The sequence below is a fragment of the Pocillopora verrucosa genome, chromosome 8 (genome assembly GCF_036669915.1).
Source record: "Pocillopora verrucosa isolate sample1 chromosome 8, ASM3666991v2, whole genome shotgun sequence".
Classification (NCBI taxonomy): Eukaryota; Metazoa; Cnidaria; class Anthozoa; order Scleractinia; family Pocilloporidae; genus Pocillopora; species Pocillopora verrucosa.
In genome coordinates, this window is record NC_089319.1 from 1,505,900 (window position 1) to 1,530,188 (window position 24,289).

Consider the following 24,289-nt stretch of genomic DNA (forward strand, 5'->3'; position numbering starts at 1 on the left):
GTAACTCTTATGTTCCAGTAGAAAAGCATTTCAAGGAAGTGACATCGGGCTAAAAAGAACGAACATTTCCAAAAAATTTCTTCAGCTTTATCAGCTTGCTCATTGTATATACACTAAAGAATTTATCGACCGCAACTCAGATCTGGAAAGTGGCTTCGTGTACAAAACGAGGCAAACTTAATTTTTTTTGTCTTTTTCTCAACGCAGGTCACTTCAACTTTCCTTCCTACAGCTGTAAAATTCCACTATGTTTTCAACCTGCGAGACTTGTCCAACATCTTCCAGGTTTGTCAAAACCATAGTTTGTTGCTGAACTCGTAAACCTCTGTGAACCTCCACAGGAAAGATAGCCTTAGTTCAGCGAGAAAATGAAATCAATTTGAGTACCGCTGTGAATGTTGATTATGATGCAGTCTATTTTGCTCACTCCTGGATTTTTCCCTTGCGCTGAATGTTGTGTGATGTGAACAGCCTAGTCGTATCATTTTCGTTGACTGGTATACTTGGCAAGAAAGTGTGTCTGTCAAAAGATCAGCAAAATAAAACTTGGCAACGATATTTGTCTGGGAGATTTTGAACCCCACACAGTCTCAGTAATGCGTATTGTACAAAACTCAGCAAGTTTTGGACAAGAGGACTTATTAAGGAAGAATTTGTCTTATTTTCCTGTCCACACTGCTAAGAAAAGATTGGAAATTGTAGAAAAGGAAAAAAGGCGCTGAAGTTAATGTAATGGCTAATATTGTCTCTTTGGGTTCTTGCAGTCGAACTGTGTCATGATTAATTACGTTTTCTTTCTTGTAGGGTATCCTGTTTTCCACAGCTGAATGTATCAAGACGCCAATGGATCTTGTTAGACTGTGGATGCACGAGTGTGACCGAGTTTACAGAGACAAACTTGTAGAAGACAAAGATATGGAGAACTACGACAGAATCCAGCAAGATATCACAAAGAAGACATTCGAGGTTTTTATTTCTTTATTTCGTTTGAGACGAGTTTGGATCACAAAAAATGGAGATGAAAACTTCGGTTTTTCAAATGTTTTTCCGGTCAAATTTATCAAACATTTTACTTATGAGAAATCTGAAACATTTGCAAGACTATAGACTCATGTCTCGATGACTTCTTACCTTAGAAAAGTCAACAAAAACTTTGGGGGTAGTTTCGCTGTGTTTTAAATGTGCTTCTTTCTACGTAGGATTTCGATGAAGAGGCTCTGTACGCCAAGCCAAACATGTTCTGTCATTTTGCAAGTGGAATTGGGGAACCTAAGTACCTCGCTGTACAAGGCTGGGAGTCATTGAATAAACTGCTGACAGAAGCACTGGAGAATTACAATGAAGTCAACGCGGTCATGAACCTTGTGCTTTTTGACGACGCCATGCAACATGTGTAAGTTGAAAAAACCGATTTCGTTAGTTGTTTTCTTCAAGGGAACATTTTCTGTATGGCAAGTCAGAGTGCATAGTGGAATGAAAGTTAATTATTTTCCCGCTTTTTATTCACATATGGTAGGTCTTCCATCGATTTCATCAGTTTCGTGACGTCTTCCTCCCCTTATCTCTGTACTTATTTATCCAATTTCTTGTCCTTGCCATATTTCCGGCGATAAGCAGCTTCCTTTTTTACGCCGGCTCTCCATCGTTGGGCTTTCTTTAGCGTCTCGTCATATCCTGGCCTTAAAAGTTTTGTTACCGGACTTACAATGATCTAGGTGCTCGATACTTTAAAATTATTTCAATGTGGGGCTCTCTAAGAGCTCTGAGAGATTCCCAAATATTTATTGTTCTTACCATTTTGCATGTTTTGTTTTACAGTTGTCGTATCAACCGTATTCTGGAGTCCCCCCGTGGTAACGCCTTGTTAGTGGGTGTGGGTGGCAGTGGTAAACAGAGTTTGGCTCGTCTTGCTGCTTTCATCAGTGCTCTAGAAGTGTTCCAAATAACACTGAGGAAAGGATATGGCATCCCTGACCTCAAGGTGTGTAATTGTGTGAAAGCTCAAGGAATTTCAAATAACTTGTGGGATCCTGTGAATGATCAGAACCGCTTTTACTAATCTTTTCCTCGCTTTTAAGATAGATGTTTCCCGTGAGTGAAGTGCATTAGTTGAACAACGACAAACGCCAATAGTTAACGTTGTCTTATCTCCACGTTCTGGTATCTAATATGAAAGGAGATAATTTAAGATTGATGAAGAACATTTGTTTTAATCACGCTTAATCGTGCCAGATTCCTAATGGTTGTTTTTTTTTTCCCTTTGTTAACTTTTTCTAGCTCGACTTAGCAAACTTGTGTACCAAGGCAGGATTGAAGAACATCGGCACTGTATTTTTATTGACCGACGCACAAGTTCCAGAGGAGAACTTCTTGGTGTTAATTAATGACTTACTGGCGTCTGGGGAGATTCCAGGTCTGTTTGCAGATGATGAAGTCGAGAATATCATCTCCGGAGTCAGGAATGAAGTGAAAGGCGCTGGGCTACAAGACACGAGGGAAAACTGCTGGATGTTTTTTATTGAGCGAGTGCGAAGAAATCTCAAAGTTGTCCTGTGTTTCTCTCCCGTTGGCTCTACGTTGCGTGTAAGGAGTCGTAAGTTCCCGGCTGTAACAAACTGCACAGCAATTGACTGGTTTCACGAGTGGCCTCAGGAGGCTTTGGTGTCTGTCAGCAAGAGGTTCATTGATGACTTAGAGCAGCTTGAGGTAGATTAACAATACAGCAAAATTTTACAATAATAGACTTAAAATAATGGTTAAAACTGTTTAAATAATGCTCTGTAAATGACAGGGATTAAGAACTTTATGGACAACAGATTGACAAATTGTGATATTTATTATTCACGAACTTCGAGTTTCCCTCACTTTTGCGATTGAAGCCACGTGCAACAAGTGTTTTGTTTTCTAATGATTCTTCCACTTGACTAATACCAGTTGTGGGTGGTAAAACTTTCTCATCGCAGCTTTTTATCGTTCTTCGAAAACCTTCATCAAGCAAGTCCCCATGGCAATCCCCTCGACAGTAAAACCTTACAGCGAAGTAACATTGGTATGAAATAAGTTTTAAAAGTTTCTGTAACTGATCATAGCCTGTAAGCGTAGTCTACCTCGTTTGCCTTTTTTTCTGTAGAACGATGTGAAACCTTCTGTGGCGGAGTTTATGTCATTTGTGCACACCAGTGTGAACGAAGAGAGTCAGTTGTATTTGGCAAATGAAAGGCGTTACAACTACACCACCCCAAAGAGCTTCTTGGAACAGGTATGTTCCCGCCAAAAGTATTTTTGCTCCTCTCCGAAACTGCGAACATCTAAGGCCAAGGTGCAAGTGATATATTGGAGTTCCTGGACTTGCAATGAAATTCGGTTTTATCACATGTTTCGAAAGACACTCGAAATTTAAGAGAAATGTTTCATTACTATTACTGATTTCGGTTTTAATTTTACTTCTTTATTTATCTTAAACCAGCTCTAAGATAAATGTTATTTTGGGATTCCAGGTGCTAAAGGAAATTGTACACAAATTGTACACAAAGCAAACAGATTTAATATATCCGTCATCTCTTTTCAAAACTTGTTTGTCTTGAACATGATTTGCTCATGCATTTATTCTTTTTGTAGATCACTTTATACCGGAATCTTCTCAAGAAGAAGGCGTTGGAGTTGAATCAACAAACTGAGCGTTTGGAGAATGGTCTACTGAAGTTACAGAGCACTGCCTCTCAAGTAGATGATTTGAAAGCAAAGCTAGCCTCACAAGAAGTCGAACTCAAGCAGAAGAACGAAGATGCAGACAAGCTCATTGAAAAGGTGGGAGTTGAAACAGAGAAAGTGAGCAAAGAGAAGGCCATCGCTGATGAAGAAGAGAAGAAAGTTCAAGTCATTGCAAAGGATGTGTCTGAAAAACAGAAATCGTGTGAAACGGACTTAGCCAAGGCAGAGCCTGCGCTGAAAGCTGCTCAGGAGGCTTTGAACACATTGAACAAGAACAACTTGACCGAGTTGAAGTCGTTTGGGTCGCCCCCAACGGCTGTTGCTAACGTCACAGCAGCTGTCATGGCTCTACTCTCTCCACCGAATAAGATTCCTAAAGACAAGAGCTGGAAGCAGTGTAAAATCATGATGGCTAAGGTATAAATTTGATAGTTGGTCTAATTCAACTCAGAACTGAATGAACCGGATAGCATTCTTACAGTCTCGCGGAATGAAGATTGAAGGCTGAAAAAACACACTGTTGCGTGTCATAGTCAATATTGTTGAATGTTTAGGGTGAAGAGGAATTGAAACAAAGAGGTGTTTTAAAACCAGATTTTGATGTGAATAATTATGGAATAACGTTGTGGTATCAAGCAGACCGTCACCACACCAACCTGAACCCGCAGAGGTGTTTCATATGTAACCTTTCTCAGCAAACTCAGTATTATCTTATCCATGCCGAAAAATACGACGATAATACTTAAAGGTATCAGTTAACAGGCGTTAACATATGAAAGCAAACTTCCTCAACTAAGCTTTACAAGATAAAGTCTCAATGGAAAACTAAGTTTGAACTAACTTATTACTTGCCTTTCATTTTGAATCAAAGGTCGATCAGTTTTTGGATTCCCTGATAAATTACGACAAAGAGAACATTCATGAAAACAACTTAAAGGCCGTACAGCCATATCTTGACGATCCAGAGTTTGAACCTGACTTCATCCGTAGCAAGTCCATCGCTGCTGCTGGTATCTGTGCTTGGGCACTTAACATCATCAAGTTCTATCACGTGTTTTGTGATGTAGAACCTAAGAGACAGGCCTTAGCCGCTGCAAATGCAGAACTTGCTGCTGCAGAGGAGAAACTGGCTAAGATCAAAGCTAAGATCCATGAATTGGATGAAAACTTGGCTGAGCTGACGGCTTCATTTGAGCGGGTAAGCGCACATCAATGTTCAGACTGCATGCCAAAAGTACCAAGGGGCATTTCTTATTCCCTTCAAAAGTATCGTAGGGGTCATCTTTGGTGTTTTTTAGTTATCGCCTGACGTTGCAGAAAATTCCGTCGTGTGCACGTTATTGATATATAGCTTTCCTCCAGGTAAAAACCAAGACATGAACAGTACAAGTTGACTGTTTATTTCATCAATTTTGCTACTTGTTAATTTGCTTTTTAAACTTTTTTTGACCGACAAATTGTAATGTTTCAGTACCCTTCAATGACGTTTAAAAATAAGGATTCACTTATTTGCTGCCGACTAGACAGCATGAGTCTGGATTATTTTTTTCTTTTTTCGAGGAGAGGTCTTTTTAAATGTAGCCTAGAAGTCTAAAACTTATACTCATCCTAATTGGTGCTATTTTAGGCCACTGCCGAGAAACTAAAGTGCCAGCAAGAAGCTGAACAGACGGCAATGACAATCGAACTGGCTAATCGATTAGTCGGCGGCCTGGCTTCGGAGAATGTCCGTTGGGCCGAATCAGTGGCGAACTTCAAAGAGCAGGAGAAGACCTTACCTGGTGATGTGCTGCTTACTACAGCATTCGTTTCATACGTCGGCTGCTTCACACGGAAATACCGAGACAACCTCATGCATGAGAAGTGGCTACCATTTCTCAAAGGACAGTCGGTACGCTAAGCCTAATACAACCAAAATTAATTACAATTTTCGTAAAATATTGATCAGGGTATTAACAGGTGTTTTCTTAATTCTTCAGGTTCCAATTAAGATCACTGAAAACCTCGATCCTCTTACCTTGTTGACTGACAACGCAACCATCGCTCAGTGGAATAACGAGAATCTACCAAGCGACCGCATGAGTACTGAGAACGCCACCATCCTGACAAACTGCGAAAGATGGCCGCTAATGATTGATCCACAGCTACAAGGAGTGAAGTGGATCAAAACAAGAGAAGGGGAGGAACTCAGAGTGGTCAGACTGGGACAGAAGGGGTACTTATTATCCACTCTTTTGTTTGCCTTTCCTTGTTTCTTTTCTTTTCTTTTCTTTTTTTTCGGTTTTATTTTTTTTTCTCGGAACAGCTGGCCGTGGACAAATATTCTAGCAAATTCTTTCGCTGAATGAAGGTCACTTTTTTAAATCTACAGTTATGACGGGGCCATTTCCAATCAAACAGTAGCGCAAAATATACGACACTAATATTGGAGGTTTCCTTCACAGGTATCTGGATTCCATCGAGCGCGCTGTGTCCAACGGTGACTGTGTACTGATTGAAAATATGGGTGAGAACATGGACCCAGTGTTGGATGCACTTGTTGGACGAAACACCATCAAGAAAGGAAGGTGTGTTTTATAACAGAGTATGTTAGTTTGCAGGAGCCTTGAGTGTCATACTGAAAGATTTAGAATTGAATGCTGATAGTGAGGGTTGGCTTTACTTCACTCAGTGATTTGTCTAAAAAACTAGCGCGAACTTGTTGCAGTTATGAATAAACAATTTTGAGTTAAATGACTTTTTAATTTTTAGATACATCAAGATGGGTGACAAGGAAGTCGAGTATCATCCAGATTTCCGTCTCATCCTTCACACTAAACTAGCCAATCCTCATTACAAACCTGAGATGCAGGCTCAGACCACTCTGATTAACTTCACAGTCACACGTGAAGGCCTGGAGGACCAGCTGCTAGCCGATGTTGTTCGCAAGGAGAGGCCTGATCTCGAGGAAACGAAGGTAACAGAAATTGCTGAACAGAATATCGGTAACCTAACGGACCTTTTAGTATGGAAATTCTACTAATTTAAACTTTCTAGCAGCTGGAAAGTTTTAAAAGTTCAGGAAAATGAGAGACGTTTGTGATATGTCCGGTCAAGAACGATCTTCTTAATGAAGAAACTGATCAAGGAGGATGGGATTTGAATTTAAACGAGAATAGAATCCTGCTTTTCAACCTTCCAATTTGTTTGTGTATTTCTTTACACATAGGCCAACCTGACTCAACAAATGAACCAATTTACCATAAAAATCAAAGAACTGGAAGACTCCCTCCTGGCTCGTCTGTCTGCTGCTGGAGGAAACTTCCTTGGAGATTACGCTCTGGTGGAGAACCTTGAGACAACCAAACGAACAGCAGCAGAAATCGAAGTCAAAGTAGCAGAAGGAAAAAACACTGAGATAAAAATCAACGAAGCCCGTGAACAGTACAGACCAGCAGCTGCTCGATCATCACTTTTGTACTTCATATTGAATGACCTGAATAAGATCAATCCGATCTACCAGTTTTCTCTTAAGGTCAGTTGCAAAACAATTTGTTTTGAGAAGAATTTTCGTCCGATTCATGTCGCAGTTTAAGCGGCGAATCTACTCATATAAAGTATAAATCACCTTTTTACGGATAACCCGAGGCAAGCTAGGGCGCGATGTTATCTGAAGAGTGGAATTTAAACATTTACATGCTTTTTCCAACTTACCATTCCATAACAAAACTGCTCTTGCGTTTCAATCACTTGTTAGGCATTCAATGTGGTGTTTCAAAAGGCCATTGATAAAGCTGAACCTGCAGAAGAAGTAAAAATCAGAGTGAACAACTTGATCGATTGCATCACATTCTCCGTGTTCATCTACACCACTCGGGGATTGTTTGAAAAAGACAAACTGATCTTCACATCTCAAGTGGCATTCCAGGTATGAAATTCAAAATATGTACAATTAGTGGTTCTGGCGTAAAACTGGAAATTTTTGCCAACAAAGTTATGCGTGTAATTTTTCCTATCAAGCACTGCCCTCTAATCTGTCCTCTGCATTTTCCTTACACAGATTCTACTGATGAAAAAAGAGATAGTTCCAAATGAGCTAGAATTCCTTCTTCGGTTCCCAGCGGTTATGAATGTTACGAGTCCAGTTGATTTCCTCAACAATCTGTGTTGGGGAGGAATTAAGGTAAGTTCAAAACTAGATTTAGTTGCTTTGTCGCGGGAAAACCACAAAGACTGACGGACGAACAAACTTCGTCCACTTGGAATCAGTAGGAGGTGGCTTAATATCTTTAGGGAACGTAAATGCAAATACCGTAGAACTCTCTCCATACTTTTAGCTAGGAGATTTTAAAGATATCTCCTCGTCTTTCTCCGCAGGCTCTGGGTAACATGGAAGAATTCCGTAACCTGGATCGCGACATTGAAGGCTCGGCTAAGAGATGGAAGAAGTTTGTGGAGAGTGAATGTCCGGAAAAGGAAAAATTCCCTCAAGAATGGAAAAACAAGACTTCCTTACAGAAGCTTTGCATGATGAGAGCTCTTAGGCCGGACAGAATGACATATGCTGTCAGGTAATTTATAAAAAAAGTAATTTTGTGCGACATGAAGAGTTTCCATTTGGCCGGTTTGACACATGAATAGTGATTTTGTTATCATGGTTGTTATTTGGAGGTGTTTGGCCAGACTTAGAAGCCAGACATAAAAGAATACCGACTGAATAACCTAACGGAATGCAATATAGATATTGGCTAATATGGTTCAACAGTTTTGACCAATAATGGAATTCCCTTCATGATTGAACCGATCTTGTGAGTCTTATCTGAATTGTAGTAATTAGATTAAGTTACTTGTACGGTATTTTTATTTTATTCTAAATTATGCGACTATTAAGCTCACATTTGTGCTATTCCTTTCTACAGCGGCTTCGTGGAAGAAAAGATGGGTGCGAAATATGTGGAGAATCGTCAAGTGGAGTTCGCCAAGTCTTACGAAGAGAGCGGACCTGGGACCCCGATCTTCTTCATCTTATCTCCTGGTGTCGATCCTCTGAAGGATGTGGAGGCACTGGGCAAGAAACTCGGCTTCACGTTTGACAACAAAAACTTCCATAACGTGTCACTTGGGCAGGTGAGGCTAATCATCATTATAAGGCTACCCTTATGATGATGCTATCATGCTAATCAATTTTATTCGAATTTAAAGGGTCAAGAAATCGTCGCAGAGCAGAGTTTGGACCTGGCCGCCAAGGAAGGTCATTGGGTTATCCTTCAGGTAATTCTTCCACGCTGAACTCTTTCGTGTCTATCAGCTTACCACCATTATTTTTTACTTCTCCTTTAAGCTGCCCAGTTAGGTCATCCAAGTGTTTTTAGCACCTAATTCCGTGATCATCGGAAGCTAAACCATGAGGTTAGAACACTGGTATGAGATTTCCCAGTTCTGTTGTGGATTAACAAATTTCTCTGTTTGGGTTCTTGTTTGTAGAATATACATCTTGTGAAGAAATGGCTGCCAACTCTGGAGAAGAAGCTTGAGGCATACAGTGAGGGAAGTCATGAGAACTATCGAGTGTACATCTCGGCTGAGCCAGCTGGTTCGCCTGATTCTCACATCATACCGCAAGGAATTCTGGAATCCTCCATCAAAATAACCAATGAACCACCCACTGGAATGATGGCCAATTTACATCAGGCTTTAGACAACTTCAACCAGGTAAGCAGTAGGTCTAATAGGAGCTGTTATTAAGGCAATGAATCTTTTTTAAACTACTAAGATATTTTCCTTACCTCACAGTTTTTTTTTATATTCGCCTAAAAGTAAAGATGTAAACAATTTCGGCCAATACTTATGTTTCTCTTTAGTTGGAGGCGTGGTAGTCTTACGTGGAGCGCGCCAGACACCAACGGGTGAAGAGGTTCGAATTTGAAACCTGATCTGGCTATTTGTGCGATGAGTGTTGTCAGCTTTTCATATTTTTCTTGTACACTCGTGAGTAAAACATGACCAGCAGCGGATTGTGTTAAAAAGCTAATTACAGATGCTGGTAGTCTACCCCAATGGATTTGCTTCTCATCCAGAGGAGTAGTAATACCCTTTAGTGCTTCACGCACTGACCGTTGAGGGCCATCAGCTTAGTGAGAGTTCCTTTAAAAACAAACTCTGATGTTAATCATTGTTTTCTTTATTCTTTCTTTTCCATTATCAGGACACACTGGAGATGTGCGCCCGTGAGAATGAATTCAAGAGTATTCTATTCGCACTATGTTATTTCCATGCATGTGTGGCAGAGCGCCGTAAGTTTGGCCCACAAGGATGGAACAGATCATATCCCTTCAACACTGGAGACTTAACAATCAGTGTAAACGTACTGTACAATTACCTCGAGGCTAATGCTAAGGTAACTGAAACACTGAGTCATATTTACACACATGTGCTACTCGAAATTACCGAGTCGCATCTAAGAATTCTAAGCGCAGTTTTGGTTGTGGAATGATTGTCGCTCAGGCTGGCAGGTTGTTATAACTAGTGTGATTTGTCATTTCTATACCGATATTTCGAAGACAATTTCTTTTTATCTAAGCTGTCTACAAATGTGCCTTGATGTGTTGATCAACGGGACATTGATGAAAATGATTTGATAATTTCCCACCGTTGTTTGCTAGCACTTCTTGGTTACACTGTTTTGGGATTGGTATACCATCTTTTAACGAAAAGCCACGTTAAATGTGACGGAACAATAGAATTGCAAAGGAGATAAACTCCACCAGTTTAGTTTGAGCGGTACACTCGGTATTGATTACAGCTTACCACTTTTCTTTGTACCTTCCCTGTGACTTTCAGGTACCTTGGACCGATCTACGTTATCTATTTGGTGAAATTATGTATGGGGGTCACATCACAGATGACTGGGACAGGAGACTCTGTAGAACTTACTTGGAGGAGTACATGAAACCAGATATGGTGAGATACAACTACCAGTAAATATCTTAGATTTGTAACTAGCCTTAGCCTAAGTCAGCATCTAACATTGAAACATTTTCCCAAAAGTTGATATTCAGACGTCCATAGTCGACTATGTAACTCTCTTCAATCTGCAGATAAAACAAATTTCTTTACTTCGTTTGTTTTATCCATTTTGAGGCATGATGGTTGAAACTGAGAATTGTCATTTCGATTTTCTCCCTCAAGGTTTTGATTTTGTTAAGAAGAAAGATAATACTTTATAATTTAGAAATGCATATCCAGTGGATATGTTTCTACCGGCCTTCCCCAGAAAACTTTGTAGGAGAAAGAGAGATACAGCTCTTAATTAGATGCTAATAAAACGCATGTTTGCTTTCCGCAGCTTGAGGGTGAGATGAACCTTGCTCCGGGATTTCCCATCCCTCCTAACTCAGACTATAAGACGTACCATACCTACATTGACGAGGTGTTACCTCCAGAGAGCCCCTACCTTTACGGTTTGCACCCTAATGCTGAGATTGGTTTCTTGACTCAAACTTCAGACAACTTGTTCCGTACTGTTTTGGAGATGCAGCCCAGAGATGCCGGTGCGGGAGGAGGTGGAGGACAGACTCGGGAAGAAAAGGTACTTAGAATATAAGTTCCTTTTACGGTATCCTCTGCTTTTCTCATGTTGTACTTAAGGAGAATTGTACTTTTCAACCCACATTAAGCGAGGGAACTTGCGATCAGAGTAATGTTTGTACTATTTCAAGGAAACATTACATTTATTCCAATAAGATTCTACGGCGGGAGATGTTATTCTGCGAGCTCGGATCGCAAAAGTACTGCTTAGTTGCAAAGCGATATTTTCCTGAGGGTGAGTGTTGACTTTAAGAAGAAGGAGTGTGCCTTTTGGGTGTAAATTGACAACTGGTTGTACCTGATTTTGTTACAGGTTAAACAAGTTTTGGATGAAGTCTTGGAGAAGTTGCCAGACGAGTTTAACGTGCAGGAAATGATGGCTCGTGTAGAGGATCGCACGCCTTACACTGTGGTTGCCTTCCAAGAATGTGAGCGGATGAATATCTTGACAAGCGAGATCAAACGTTCGCTCAAAGAACTAGATTTGGGTCTCAAAGTAAGTTCTACTGCACGACTTGCTGTGTTAAATAATGAAATGTTGTTTTGACCTGATCAGTTTGCGCCTTGTATTTTTGTTGTCATTTACCATGTATCTCCCTTATTAATTCTAATGTTAGAGAAAACCGATATAAAAGTCGAAGAGTTCACTTGAAGGTTGATTTTGATGAGAATACTTCTGCAGAATTCTAACTGAAACATTCGTGCCGAAAACTCGTAGCTTACTGCCTTGAATCGCACTCGCCTAGAACGAGTCTCAAATTCTACCCACATGCCTCTAGCACAACTCTCGATTCCCACCCGACTCTCGTGCGAGTTAAACGTAATATTTCGCGCTTCCAACTTGGCTTACGTAACCAAATTGTACCATGATCTTCCCGTTGTTTGCCTTCCTCACTTTTCAATTCGCACCCATCATTAGCCGAGTGTTGTTTAATCAAAATTAATCATTATCATGGGGTTTCCTACATATAGTGTAATATCTCTCTGTACCTTGCAGGGTGAGCTGACCATCACCGCTGACATGGAAGAACTTGGCAATGCTCTGTTTCTGGACGACGTTCCTGAATCCTGGACGCGCCGTGCTTATCCATCCATGTCAGGCCTAGCTGCTTGGTTTGTGGACCTGCTGTTGCGAATTAAAGAGCTAGAAAGCTGGACATCTGACTTCTGTCTCCCAAATGTTGTTTGGTTGTCCGGTTTCTTCAATCCTCAGTCTTTCCTGACGGCTATCGAGCAGTCCATGGCGCGAAAGAACGAGTGGCCATTGGACAAGATGGCACTCCAGGTAAAATTATGCACCGGGTTAAAATATTTAAAATCTTTGACTGAGTTTTTCTCTTACCAACCATGCCCGAATATTCTATATTTTCACTTGTATTAACGTTGAATTTCATACATTGCATGTTGTGCCTTGGATTTGTTTGGCCTCACTGTTATGCAGTCTTCAGTGTGAAAAAAGACATAAGCTTAAAGCCGTGGAATTAGGAGACTCTCCATCGCCACTGCCATGGAAAACTCTTTGTCCTCTTCGTTTGTCATTCCTACTGTGGCGCTGAATGCCGAAATAAAAAGTGCGCTTTGTAAAGTCGCGTCTTAAAGGGCTTTCAAGGCATTGATGACGTGAAAGACACAACTCTTTCTTGAAAATTACTTTTCTCAAGTAACTGGAAAAAAGAACATTATAGACCAAACCTATGCTTTTCTAAAACTGAGGTGTATCTTAATTTATAAAGTAGTGACATCAATAAAGTGCTAAACAAGAAACAGTATACTCAAGGCCCCGAGATGTGCAATTTTTTCTTAAATATTTTGTTAATCTGTATTGTCGTTAATCTTCCACGCTAGATTTAAGATGTCACTATTTACTAATGATGCTAATTTATTTCATTAGGTGGATGTCACCAAGAAAAACAAGGAAGATTTCAACAGTCCACCCAGAGAAGGGGCTTATGTACACGGTCTGTTTATGGAAGGCGCTCGATGGGACACGCAAACTGGTATGATAGCAGAATCAAGACTGAAAGAGCTAACGCCTGGTATGCCTGTGATGTTTATCCGGGCCATTCCAGTCGATAAACAAGAAACTAAGAACGTGTATGAGTGTCCTGTGTACAAGACCCGACAACGAGGCCCGACGTACGTGTGGAACTTTTTCTTGAAGACTAAGGAGTCTCCTGCTAAATGGACACTAGCAGGGGTTGCTTTGTTGCTAAGCGCGTGAACAAGTGTGTTTAATTCAAATGACTTGATGATTTTAACTTTTGGTCTGTGTTTTTTTTCTGCTCACATGAAATGATTTGTTTGTACCTGACACTAAGTTCGATGTTATGTGGAAGGTGTACTAACGATACCAGCTTTCCTATAATGCTATGGTTCTTTTCTGTTTAAGATTTCCGTTTGTTTCTTATTCAGTTTCTGTCTCTTTCTTCTTATCACTGCACTATGGCGATAGAAAACTGTTCAATCCTTTAGCAGAAGTAGATATTTCCACTTACACGACGCAAAATTTGAAGCCATTTTTTGCAAAAAAGTTTCTTAGTGATCTTTATTTATATTTTTTGTGGGTTTTTTTCTTAGCTCCTTCCTCAAATAAGCTTACTTCACTTTTTTTCCTTTAATTGATTTGTTTCAGTAAAACTGTTATATCAAAGTAACTTATTTTTGTATTCATGCAGAATTCGTCAGATGTTTCACAAAATTGTGTGAAAGAATTTTGACTATTAATTTCAAGGTCACTATTGTTAACTAAATTTGCTGTATTCAGTGTTACATTTGTCACCTTGATTCTCGAGCCACTTTTAAAGAGTGAAACTATTTACTTGATAGAATTGTTTGTGAAATAAATAAAAAGTCATATTGAAAATTAATTCGGTGTGGTATTTTTGACCCAGAGTAGTCAAAACAGTTCTCATGATTCACCAAATATTTGAAATGAAAATAACGGGAATGTTTTGACTAGTGGTAATGACCTCAAGACATCTTTATTGTCCGGAAATTCGGACATGAAAAAATGAACTTATTTAGACCACGAGTTGTTTGTCCTGCTCTCAAAATGGAGTCACGGCTTGGTGAACTGGTCCCCTCCTTCAGTGTTTGTTCTCCATTTGCGCTCCTAAAACCGAACGGGATAAACGAATTAAACATCATCGCGTGGTTGAACAGAAAGAGTAACTTCAATTTTTGTACTTTCTTTGCACGTACACATGAACAAAATTTGTCGGTGGTTAGCTCTGGAGCCCTCATTGAAACCGCAATTATTCACAATCAGATGGATAATGGACAGGATGAATTTGCATTTGAGAATGAGTTTGAGTTGCGCATGAAATGTGATCCGCGTTAGGAGTCAATAACACATTAGAGGCATGCCGCTGAGCGTAGCTTTGTTTCTTGTGTACAGTTCTCGTCCATTCCCTTTCAGACAAGGACTAAGAATTTTTTTTCTAACATTGTATGACCGGTTCGTGTAGCGGCCTGTTAATTGAATTTAATTAAAAAAATGCCGGCTCTTGTTTTGCTTTCTAAATTTAAATGCCCCTGTCTGAAACCAAAGTGAAGATGTCATTGATTCACTGTAAACAACCGTTTACAACAAATCACCGAGTGATAAACTTCACCCAAATATATATCATACTCAAATGTAATGCACCATCTTATAATCATGAAATTATAGAGGAAATGTTCAATAAACTGGAGAGATTAGTTCAGGCTTTCCAGCTTGAAATGACTTAGCAAAACAGACCCACCCGTGCCAAGAACATATAACTTCCATATAAGGTAATACTGTCCATGTTTGGATTTTTTAGTTACTGGAAATCCCGTATGTTTCTAGCTCCCTCGTGCTATGTTGTTGTTTTGCTTTTGATCCTTTTTCTTGTGCAAAGCAAGGCAATTTGGAATCTGGCTGTCAGCCGAAGATGTCTTCACCTACTCGAGATCAGGAAAGCGATGCTTTAGCCCTGTTAGCTCTAAAATCAGGCACTATTAATCCTATGAAGCAAATGTGGGCTGGTGTCAACACTGTGACTCCAATAGCTAAACTTGAAGGTCGCGAGTTCGAATATTTGGTTCGGCAAAGTCGGATTATCATCGGACGAAACAGCAGTCTTGGGAGCGTAGACGTCAATATGGGCCATTCCAGTTTCGTTTCGAGGAAGCACTTGCAGATAAAATTCGAAAATCAGGAATTCTATCTCAGTTGCAATGGGAAGAACGGAATATTTGTTGACGGTGTTTTCCATCGACGAGGTGCTCCTCCATTGAAACTACCCTACGTGTATGTATACAAACTTTTACAGTTTGTCGTTTAACGCTTCGTATCGTCAACAGGCATAATTTTATATTGTGCTTAAATGTAGCTGGGTTAAAATGTTATAATTTGTGTTTTCAGTTGTGTGCTGCGATTTCCATCCACGAATGTGAAAGTTCGTTTCACCTCGCTCGTTGGTGACAACACTCCGAAACGCGTACCGAGTCCCCCAAGAACAAAGGTTTTACCACCTCTGCGAATAAACATCCCGCAATCAGATTCTAACTTCGCCTCTCCTATTCCATCTCCAACAGGAACTATAAGGTATGGAACAATTAAAGTTAGTTGCTGCTTTGTATGCTACTCTGTGTGTGTGTGTGTGTGTTCCTTACCAGCAGTCGATAAACTGCATTGGTCACAAGAGTAGCACATTCACTCACGATAAGTTTGTTTTGTGCTTGTGTTAGTTTACGATTTTCATACGTGTGTTTTCACTTTTATCACTACATCTCTTGATGCCCTCCGCGACTGTTTTATGAAAGTTAACGAATGATTTGACACAAGAACTAATATAGCTTACTCATTTGTTGAATAAGGCTGTGTTTATTTCGTGCATTCGGACATGGAGATTTGGGGTCAACTTTCTTCCTGATCCGTGAGAGAATATTTTCTTATCTGAGTAAGGGAACTATCCGCAGATCGCGAAATGGTAAAGAAGACAGAATGATTTTGTTTTCATGTGCACGTGTTGTGGTAGAAATTGCAAGTGCGTTGGTTACTTTAGTTTCTAAATTTAGTAAGAGCCTAATCTCTTGCCTTTGGCGTTCGTTTTACCAGGGCTTGACACATTTCATTTGTCGTTACTGAACTCATGAGGCAAGATTCTTGTTCTTGACCTTATCCTTGTGCACACAGACAACGAAGCAGTTAAACCACTCAGTTTAATGATTTCAATACGTATTTCGCAATCGCGTTTGCTATGGAAATGTATTTCCGTTGATCGGTCATGCGGTCGGTGAGGTTACTTACATCACATTGTCCGTTTCATGTTTTGTCTGCGCATGCTAGAGTTTATCTAATTTTTGCTATAACTGAGGTTAACAAAAAAAGAAACGGCATCATCCTGGCAAGATAATTATGACAGAGCTAGAAGCGAGGGACTGTTACAGCGTGTTCTCATCACAAAGCAATTCCATTTTGTTAAAGCAAACACCTACTCAAGTCTTATGTTTCGAGTTCACAATTTGTACAGATACCATCAACAATTTGTACAATTTATCCTTATAGCACGCGTGTAGAATAAATGATGTGGGAGCTTTTCGTTAGCGATCTCTCTGGTTTGATTTCCTCTTTAAGAACTGATGAACTGGTTAGAAAATCAATGAAGTCCTTTTTTTAAGGAGATCTACGGTAATAATTAGACTTGACAGTTTTGATTTGAACTGACTTTGTTTTTCAGTTAAATAACAGTAAATGATCATAAAATGAAAGTTGAAGTCAAAGAGTATTGTTTGTTTGTTTTGAAACCATACTCAATTAATTTCCTAATACAGAATATTTTTAACAGTTGAGTGAACTGTAAGGAAATTATTGCACAAAGCAGAATATTTGATCAGCTTGCTGGAGAAAAAATATTGCTTATTTTGTTTTTGTTTTGTATGCGGTTTTGGAAGGAAGTTAAAAGTTTACTAATTTAAAGATGACAAATAAACAGCTAATATGCTATTTTTGTACTTGACGATGTCATTAATGTTTTAACAATGTGCAGATGTAATTTTCTTTGATTTTTATTATTTTGCTCAAGTTAGACAAATATATGATCAGATGTTGCAAATGCGTCATTGTTGTAGAATTTTGACACTTGTTGTACCGTGAATGATCGTCCTCAAGTCTTTCAAACAATGATGGATCAATGGTATCTGTGGAAAATATTACTTATAACAAAATATGGGCATCCTTTCTGTTCGCATGTAGCCAGATACATTTCTTTGGAAGAACAAAAAAATTAGCATGTAGCTACAGCTTTCATTTTCTAAGCAATGAGTATGGTGCCAGGGAAATAAAACTGTTGAAAAACAAATATTGTATCAAGTTTCTACAATTGTGACTCTTGAGGTTGTAAGAAATCAAAATGATTGAATTATTGTTTTCAAAAGTTTACTTTAGCCCAGAAAAGTTTCCCTTTCTACAGCCATATTGGGTTGCATGGGTGCTACGTGATATTTTGTGTCTTTTGGTTTATAATTTTGTGTTTTCCAATGTTAAGACATGCTGAAATATCCTATAATTTATTTGTCTGGAAATTTCTCCAAGAGTATTGTTTTGAACAGTTGTTATTATCATAATGAAAGATTAAGGTGAAAGGTGGCTAGATTGTTGTTTTGTTTTTCATCTGTTTGACCTAACATTATTAATTAACAACAATTGTTCAATATAAAAATACATTAAGGAAACACTTTTTCAAGAATGAAAAGAACATTTTATTGAGTCCTAGATTCATTCATTTTGAACATAACTGAAATGTGGAATTAAGTTGTCAGTAAGTTTAATATGAGTTTAAACATTTTCTTAATGAATAAATATTGAAGTGTCTAATATTTAAAAAATCTGATGTGAACTTACCTTGTTTTAATCACTTCTAAATTAAAAAAAAAATTATTCATTATTTTACAACTTAATCCTAAAGAAACTATGGCCAGAACAAATGAAAAGGAACAAATCTTTGAATTTATCAATTAATTATTGTAATTAAAATTCCATAATTGACATTACTTGGATTTTACATATTTACACAAAAATTTTGTTAATAGGTCTTTAGTACTTTTTAATAAAAAGTGAAACAGTTTGCAGGTTTTTTACTTTGACTTCAGAGGAAGGAGGACTGGTGACAATTACTTGTGGAATCAACACGGTGTCCTTAGTGTGGGTCATCATGTTTATGTTTGTAGTAGATGATGTACGGTCAAAACTCAACAGTTTTTTGTTTAACTAAGGAAAAGTAATAGAAGTAATTGTTCGAATAGGGAGTTCTTTATATATTCATGGAGAGAAAGATTTGAACCTTTCCTTTCTTCAAGTGAGAATAGTGATCATATTCATAAGCATTTTGATCTAGTTGAAGTTATTACGTAAATAAATATTGACATTCTCGTCGTTGGATCTTATTGAAAGTGATGTGTGACGGTGAAATATCTTATCAGTATCAATCAGTATACCTTTTATATTGATATTTTTCACTTAAAATTATTGTGTGAAATGACTACTTAGAATTGTGTGGACAGTCCAAAACTTGTGCAGAAAGTCTTTTGTTTAAAATGTCCAGTTACCATTTAAACCTTGCAATGAGTATTAAAATCATTTTATATGAGATGACTGTGAAATTGAGAGAAAGTATTATATTTCACTTTCCATTATGTCATTGTAATAAAATGAACCTTGGTTGCTTCTCCTCTCTGACAATTCTCATTACTTCCTTGTGACATGATTTGTGAGTTATGTCTTTTAACCCTTTAACTCCCAAGATCTCATTAGTAATTCTCCTTACTGTCTGCCATACAGTTCTTCTGATGTTAGTTTGGATAATTTGGTATTGGATCAACTTATAATCCCTTATAATCCCTTATGTCACAGGCTTCATGATAATCCATATTATTTTTCTTTCCAGTGTGCCAAACTCCTGTCCTACCAGTCCCCGTGGAGATGCCAATCACACCTACGCTCCAAACTTACATGCTGTAGCAGAGTTAGCTGCCCAAGACGTCCAAGTTACCGTAGAGGAAGATAAACCCAACCCCTCTGGAGGGGAGGCGGGCAGTAAAGATGACGGCAAGCCACCCTTCTCATATGCTCAGTTAATAGTGCAAGCAATATTATCTGCGCTTGATAAGCAACTGACTTTGAGTGGTATCTACACTCATATCACGAAGAATTACCCATATTATCGCAGTGCCGACAAAGGCTGGCAGGTAAACTTTATGCTTCAAATTTTAGATAATAAAGAATATAGAATAAAAAACAGCTTCAATTGCTTTAAACTGAAACATTCATGACAATAAATTATTTTCAATTGTTATTTGAGTAGAGCTTCACTATTTAAGGCATATGGTTGTGTTTTCTGATTTTCACTTTGTTCTGGTAATGTAACTTATGCTAAATTGTAATGCAAAGAACCTTTTTATAAACCATTTCTTAGAAGAAAATCAGATAAGTTTTTGTCAAAATCATGTAGTTGGTCAAAAGTAGCAGAAAACCCAAGGAATTTTATGGTGTTACACTTGTAATTTTTCTAAGCTCTTTACTTAAGCTCCAACAATTTGGCTGGGTTTTTTTTTTTCAAAGCTGAATATTATCTGGTAATTTAAATATGCTGAGGACTCTTAAGAAGCTTTTAACGCCTTGAAATCATCAACAGAATTCCATTCGTCATAACCTATCCCTAAACCGCTACTTTGTGAAAGTACCACGTGCTCAGGATGAACCGGGAAAAGGCTCTTTCTGGCGGATTGACCCATCATGTGAGCAGAAGCTGGCAGAGCAGGCATTCCGCAAACGTCGACAGAGAGGTGTACCATGTTTCAGACCACCTTTCTCTCAACTGTCTTGTAGGTATGTATTTAAAGGGAAAATGTTTGATGTGCGTTAACCTTCAACTATTGCTCAGAAAACAAAATTTTAACATTTACTCTAAAATCTTCTGGATAGAGATAGTGTCTATAGACTGTACAATTGTGTGGAAGGGGAACCTGCAAGTGTAAATGAAGGGTGGGATGGTTGTCAATTTTGAAGAAAAGAGGAAATGTATTTGTTGCTTCCTGCCACCTCCTGTTTCTTCTCAGCTCTGTTCTACAAAATCTTGGGAGAATTGTGTTATGAAGATGTCAGAGGCTTTGACAGGTGCTAGGTGTAAATAAAGTTCCACATTGGGTTATGCTGCATATGCAAAACAAATTTTTGCTTCATGATTTATTCATTTGACTCTCAGGTCAGCCCCAGCATCTCCCACTCATGGCCTTCAGTTTCATGCTCCCCCTGCTCCAGTGACTCATGTACCACGAGAGAATTCCCCTACCAAAACAGTGACCCAGGCAGCTGATGCAGCAGGATCTCAAGCCAAAGCAACCCCTACCTCACCTCCTATCATCCCAGCATCTGGACTTCCACCCCCTGTGCCTTCCTTACCTTCAACAGTCCTCAAACAATCTGCCGCATTACAAGCAATTGCTGCACAAATGGCAGGAGCTGCTCTGCCTGTCAGTGTGATCAAGTCTTCCTTGGAGGCTGTGAAAGAAGGAGATGGAGCTGAGTCTGAGAAGAATGGATTTTCTCAGTCATCAGGAGATGAGTCACCCGTAGAGAATACTCTTCAACCAGACGCAAAAACAGCTGTCAGCAAACCTATGATTTCTACTTTAGTAAAGCCAATACAACAACCAACGCAACAAGTTCAAAAAATACAACAAGATCAAAAACCACACCAACTGTCACATCAACAGCAGATTCCTCTTCAGTTTTTAGCAGGAGCAGCTGCTCCCAGTGCAGGTAAATGTGTGTCAGTGTGCTTCTGTGTTTTTTAAGTTTCTATTTGTGTGGGTTAATAAAATCATTCATCCCTGGATGTAGTAAAGTCTTTTCGATGGCCAGGTTTGGACTGCATACTGCTAATCTTCTTCAGGCTATATGCCTAAAGTGACTAGTTGAGAATAGAATTAGACCACATCACAAATGACAACATGGGAAGGCAAACAACTACACTCCACAAAAAAAAAACATTCAACATGATGAATAAAGCAACCTATTTTTGTTTTAGGTGGCTTGCTTACTCCCATTCCTACACCAACAAATGTCTCTCCAACTGGCACTCAGGATATGTCAGTCAAACCACAGATTTCAAAAGTTCCTAACCCTCTGCCACTTCCAATAGTAACAACCGGAACACTCACTCCTGACTCCTCTCCTCTTGGGGTGTTGTCTCCAGCTGCCACTACAGCTGCAGTTTCAATGGCAATGAATGGTGCCAAGCGACCATTAAGCACAAGTCAACCACTGACCAACAGTGAAGAAGAACATGAAATAAAGCGTCAAAAATTATCTCAGCCAAGTGCTGCATACAAAAGTAGCCCCTCCCAGCCGGAGACTGCCGATCAAGGAAAGCTCTAGCCTTCGCACACATTAACTTTCTCAAAGCATCAAGGCTGCTAAGTTACTGCTGTTATTGTTTTGTACAGTTAGTAGTTAAGGCACCAATCATTTGTGGTAGACACTGCAACTGATCAGAATTCATCAGATGGGAGGTGTTTGACATGTCAACACACACTTGACAGGACAAGGTGCATTCTTTAAACAACAGTCTTTTTTCCTGATCTCATACTTTGAAAGGTCTCAAATGTGTTTTACAAAGGTTGCATATGAACGCTACCAAGTGTCAGGGCACTGGACAAATGTGGGCTGACATGTGGTAAATTTTGGGAACCTGAGGTGACGAAAAATTTGTACTGGAATGAGTGGTGTCCAATGCAGAGAAGCAAATGCTCTATTTAACTAGTGACATTTCTTAGAGTTCAGGGCACCTCAAAGGATGGGAAGTTAAAGATCAGAATGAATAAGTTAGGACTGAACAATATTTGTGCATGTGTACAGATGCCATTCTTCTGTTGAGAATGGGATGTTTGTTACTAAGTGGGCTGGATCTACACTGTATGATGAAGTGTTCATTGGTATATATCTGATGAGATGGGTGAATAATGGATGTGACTACCTCACAACGCTACAAAGCTACAGCACATGTTATGCTGTACTTTTAAGATGTTTTGTTTGGCATTGTTGCTGATCAAAATAGTGGTATTCCTATAAATTATCAGGGAACTGTGGTCAAATGTAAACATTTCATACAAGTATGCTTAGTTCTTACCCTGTCAAATGGTAATTATAATGCAGCAGTTCTAAAATACATTGAAAGTGTTTCATACATGACAAACTGGGTTTTGCTTTCAAGGGACTTATTAATTTAAGGCCTAACAGGAACTACAAAGTTTGCCATAATTAAAAAGATATATTAAGAGAATTAATAGTAAAGAAAGCCAAAACAGTTTCAGGTTTTATTTTAGCAAAATTGTAGCTGTTTGGCTTTCATTGAATCTTTCTATTTCCCATGGTGCAATATTCAGCAATTTTTGGTGCATGCAAAGAATTCATGTTATAGCTGAGTTCAGGCTTGCAGGGTTGGTAATTCTTGCTCTTGAGGGCTCTATTTCTGCTTTTCTAAATTAATCACTGAATTTTAATACAACTGAAGTATTAATTCCAGAATTATGTTTCTTGCTTTCTAAATGAGCAGAGTTGTTCAAAAATGAAAATAAAGAAATGATTTATATTTCCTGAAAAGCCAAAATAAGTAAGTAAAATGAGTGTTAGTTACAGTCATTGTAAGTGTATGTTTAACTCCTTTTTTTTTTTTTTTTTTTAACAAATTTCTACAATGGCTGCTAGAAACCTTTTCAATAAATCCTTGAAATCAAGAATTTTATTTCCCATGGAAAAGAACTGTAATAGGGCAACAACTATAGCTGATATTATTAACTAAGGCATTATTTCACAATTTGTGTTTCTCTCTATGAAATTCATTGTGATGATAATACAGCATTAAATATTTGTTCCGTAAGGTAAGACTAGAGTAGATATGTATTAGGGGTCACAGCAACACTCATCCATCAAAATGAACTTCATTGTGTTATAACATTGCAAATTAAAGTAAATTCTTTTATGGCCACTAAGATCCTGACTGTGACCTTGTACAAATAATGGTACCTCTCTATCTGTTAGTGACCCACTTGCATAAATGTCACTCAGATTATTGTTGTAAGGTCTATTTAATTTATCATTCTTTCAATAATAGTAGATTTGTATCGTGGGTGGACTTGCGTTAAAAATGCCAGGATTGCTCCTGGAAAATTTTCAGTCAAGGGTGATGATCTCTTTGTAGATTTGGCAGTTAAAAGCTAAATTAAGAATTTATTCTCACCTCCAGGTTCTTTAAATCTCCATCAGAACAAATTGAGTGAAGTTTGTGTTGTTTGTTGTAACCTTCCTCTTTCAAAGTCTCTCTTTTCACTACTTTCTCACTGGATAGAATTTGTGAGGTAAAGTTATTTGTAATTTTTTTTTTTTTTGTTAACTGGTGGAGTATGTTTCTAAGTATTGTTGTACAACATAAAGTTGCTGGAAGTAGTATCTTGTTCAAATTTGTTTTGATGTGATTTTTTTATCTCAAAAATGAAGAAGAGATTTTTATGAGTTTTCTTGTAAATGCTACAACTGCTCTTGCCACCCAGTCTCTCGGAATTTTGGGTACTCAAACAGACCTCAATTTCTTTTATTGTTGAAAATAATTTAAATTTGAAATGAGGTATTACAACTTATGGAAAGTTAAGGGCCAAAGTTGTTTTATTTGACAAAATCTAGACCAGATTCTTTACCATGGATTGTCAAGCCTTGATGGCCAAATAATAAATTATTAAGCTTCGTCTGCTTGGAAGAGTTATTTGTGAAGTATGACTTAATTGATCATTAAATGAACCTTTTAAAGGTGAGAATGTTTGCAGAAGTTCTTTTTTTTTCTTGCCATTTGAACAAAGCTGCCCCTCTTAAACCAGCAAGGATTTTAACCCTGTACCTCCCAGAAGTGATTAACTTGTAACTTCTCCCCATTATAAACAACTATTGTATGAGATTTTAGTGATCCACAATAATGAAGGCTGAGACCTTGATGAT

The 24,289-nt window shown here is 38.5% G+C and overlaps 2 protein-coding genes across 2 annotated transcripts in view; both read left to right on the top strand.

Moving 5' to 3' along the window:
• The window catches only part of LOC131787928 (dynein beta chain, ciliary-like), a 35,868-nt gene extending 21,745 nt beyond the window's left edge, over window positions 1-14,123 (top strand). The window contains exons 41-65 of the mRNA XM_059105003.2: window positions 208-285; window positions 805-966; window positions 1,200-1,393; window positions 1,819-1,981; window positions 2,278-2,706; window positions 3,131-3,259; window positions 3,619-4,128; window positions 4,583-4,909; window positions 5,339-5,602; window positions 5,691-5,926; window positions 6,156-6,278; window positions 6,463-6,667; window positions 6,920-7,225; window positions 7,448-7,618; window positions 7,751-7,873; window positions 8,068-8,261; window positions 8,610-8,817; window positions 8,893-8,961; window positions 9,175-9,402; window positions 9,896-10,087; window positions 10,531-10,650; window positions 11,036-11,278; window positions 11,591-11,773; window positions 12,275-12,562; window positions 13,169-14,123. Coding sequence (XP_058960986.2) covers window positions 208-285; window positions 805-966; window positions 1,200-1,393; window positions 1,819-1,981; window positions 2,278-2,706; window positions 3,131-3,259; window positions 3,619-4,128; window positions 4,583-4,909; window positions 5,339-5,602; window positions 5,691-5,926; window positions 6,156-6,278; window positions 6,463-6,667; window positions 6,920-7,225; window positions 7,448-7,618; window positions 7,751-7,873; window positions 8,068-8,261; window positions 8,610-8,817; window positions 8,893-8,961; window positions 9,175-9,402; window positions 9,896-10,087; window positions 10,531-10,650; window positions 11,036-11,278; window positions 11,591-11,773; window positions 12,275-12,562; window positions 13,169-13,498 — 5,475 coding nt within the window. The 3' untranslated portion in view covers window positions 13,499-14,123. The remainder of the gene's footprint in view (window positions 1-207; window positions 286-804; window positions 967-1,199; window positions 1,394-1,818; window positions 1,982-2,277; window positions 2,707-3,130; window positions 3,260-3,618; window positions 4,129-4,582; window positions 4,910-5,338; window positions 5,603-5,690; window positions 5,927-6,155; window positions 6,279-6,462; window positions 6,668-6,919; window positions 7,226-7,447; window positions 7,619-7,750; window positions 7,874-8,067; window positions 8,262-8,609; window positions 8,818-8,892; window positions 8,962-9,174; window positions 9,403-9,895; window positions 10,088-10,530; window positions 10,651-11,035; window positions 11,279-11,590; window positions 11,774-12,274; window positions 12,563-13,168) is intronic.
• A 977-nt stretch (window positions 14,124-15,100) lies between these two features.
• Window positions 15,101-24,111, top strand: LOC131787929 (forkhead box protein K1). Its single transcript, XM_059105004.2, has 6 exons — window positions 15,101-15,550; window positions 15,665-15,847; window positions 19,188-19,488; window positions 19,935-20,128; window positions 20,505-21,061; window positions 21,330-24,111. The coding sequence occupies exons 1-6, from the start codon at window positions 15,192-15,194 to the stop codon at window positions 21,677-21,679; spliced, it is 1,944 nt and encodes a 647-aa protein (XP_058960987.2). The 5' UTR covers window positions 15,101-15,191; the 3' UTR covers window positions 21,680-24,111.
• The last annotated feature ends 178 nt before the right edge of the window (window positions 24,112-24,289 follow it).

Excerpts from the sequence above, each read along its gene's own strand:
- LOC131787929 (XM_059105004.2), top strand. The coding sequence starts at position 15,192 with ATGTCTTCACCTACTCGAGATCAGGAAAGCGATGCTTTAGCCCTGTTA. Across the intron at positions 15,551-15,664 it reads CCATTGAAACTACCCTACGT|TTGTGTGCTGCGATTTCCAT; the intron begins GTATGTATACAA and ends TTGTGTTTTCAG. Across the intron at positions 20,129-20,504 it reads TTCTCTCAACTGTCTTGTAG|GTCAGCCCCAGCATCTCCCA; the intron begins GTATGTATTTAA and ends TTTGACTCTCAG.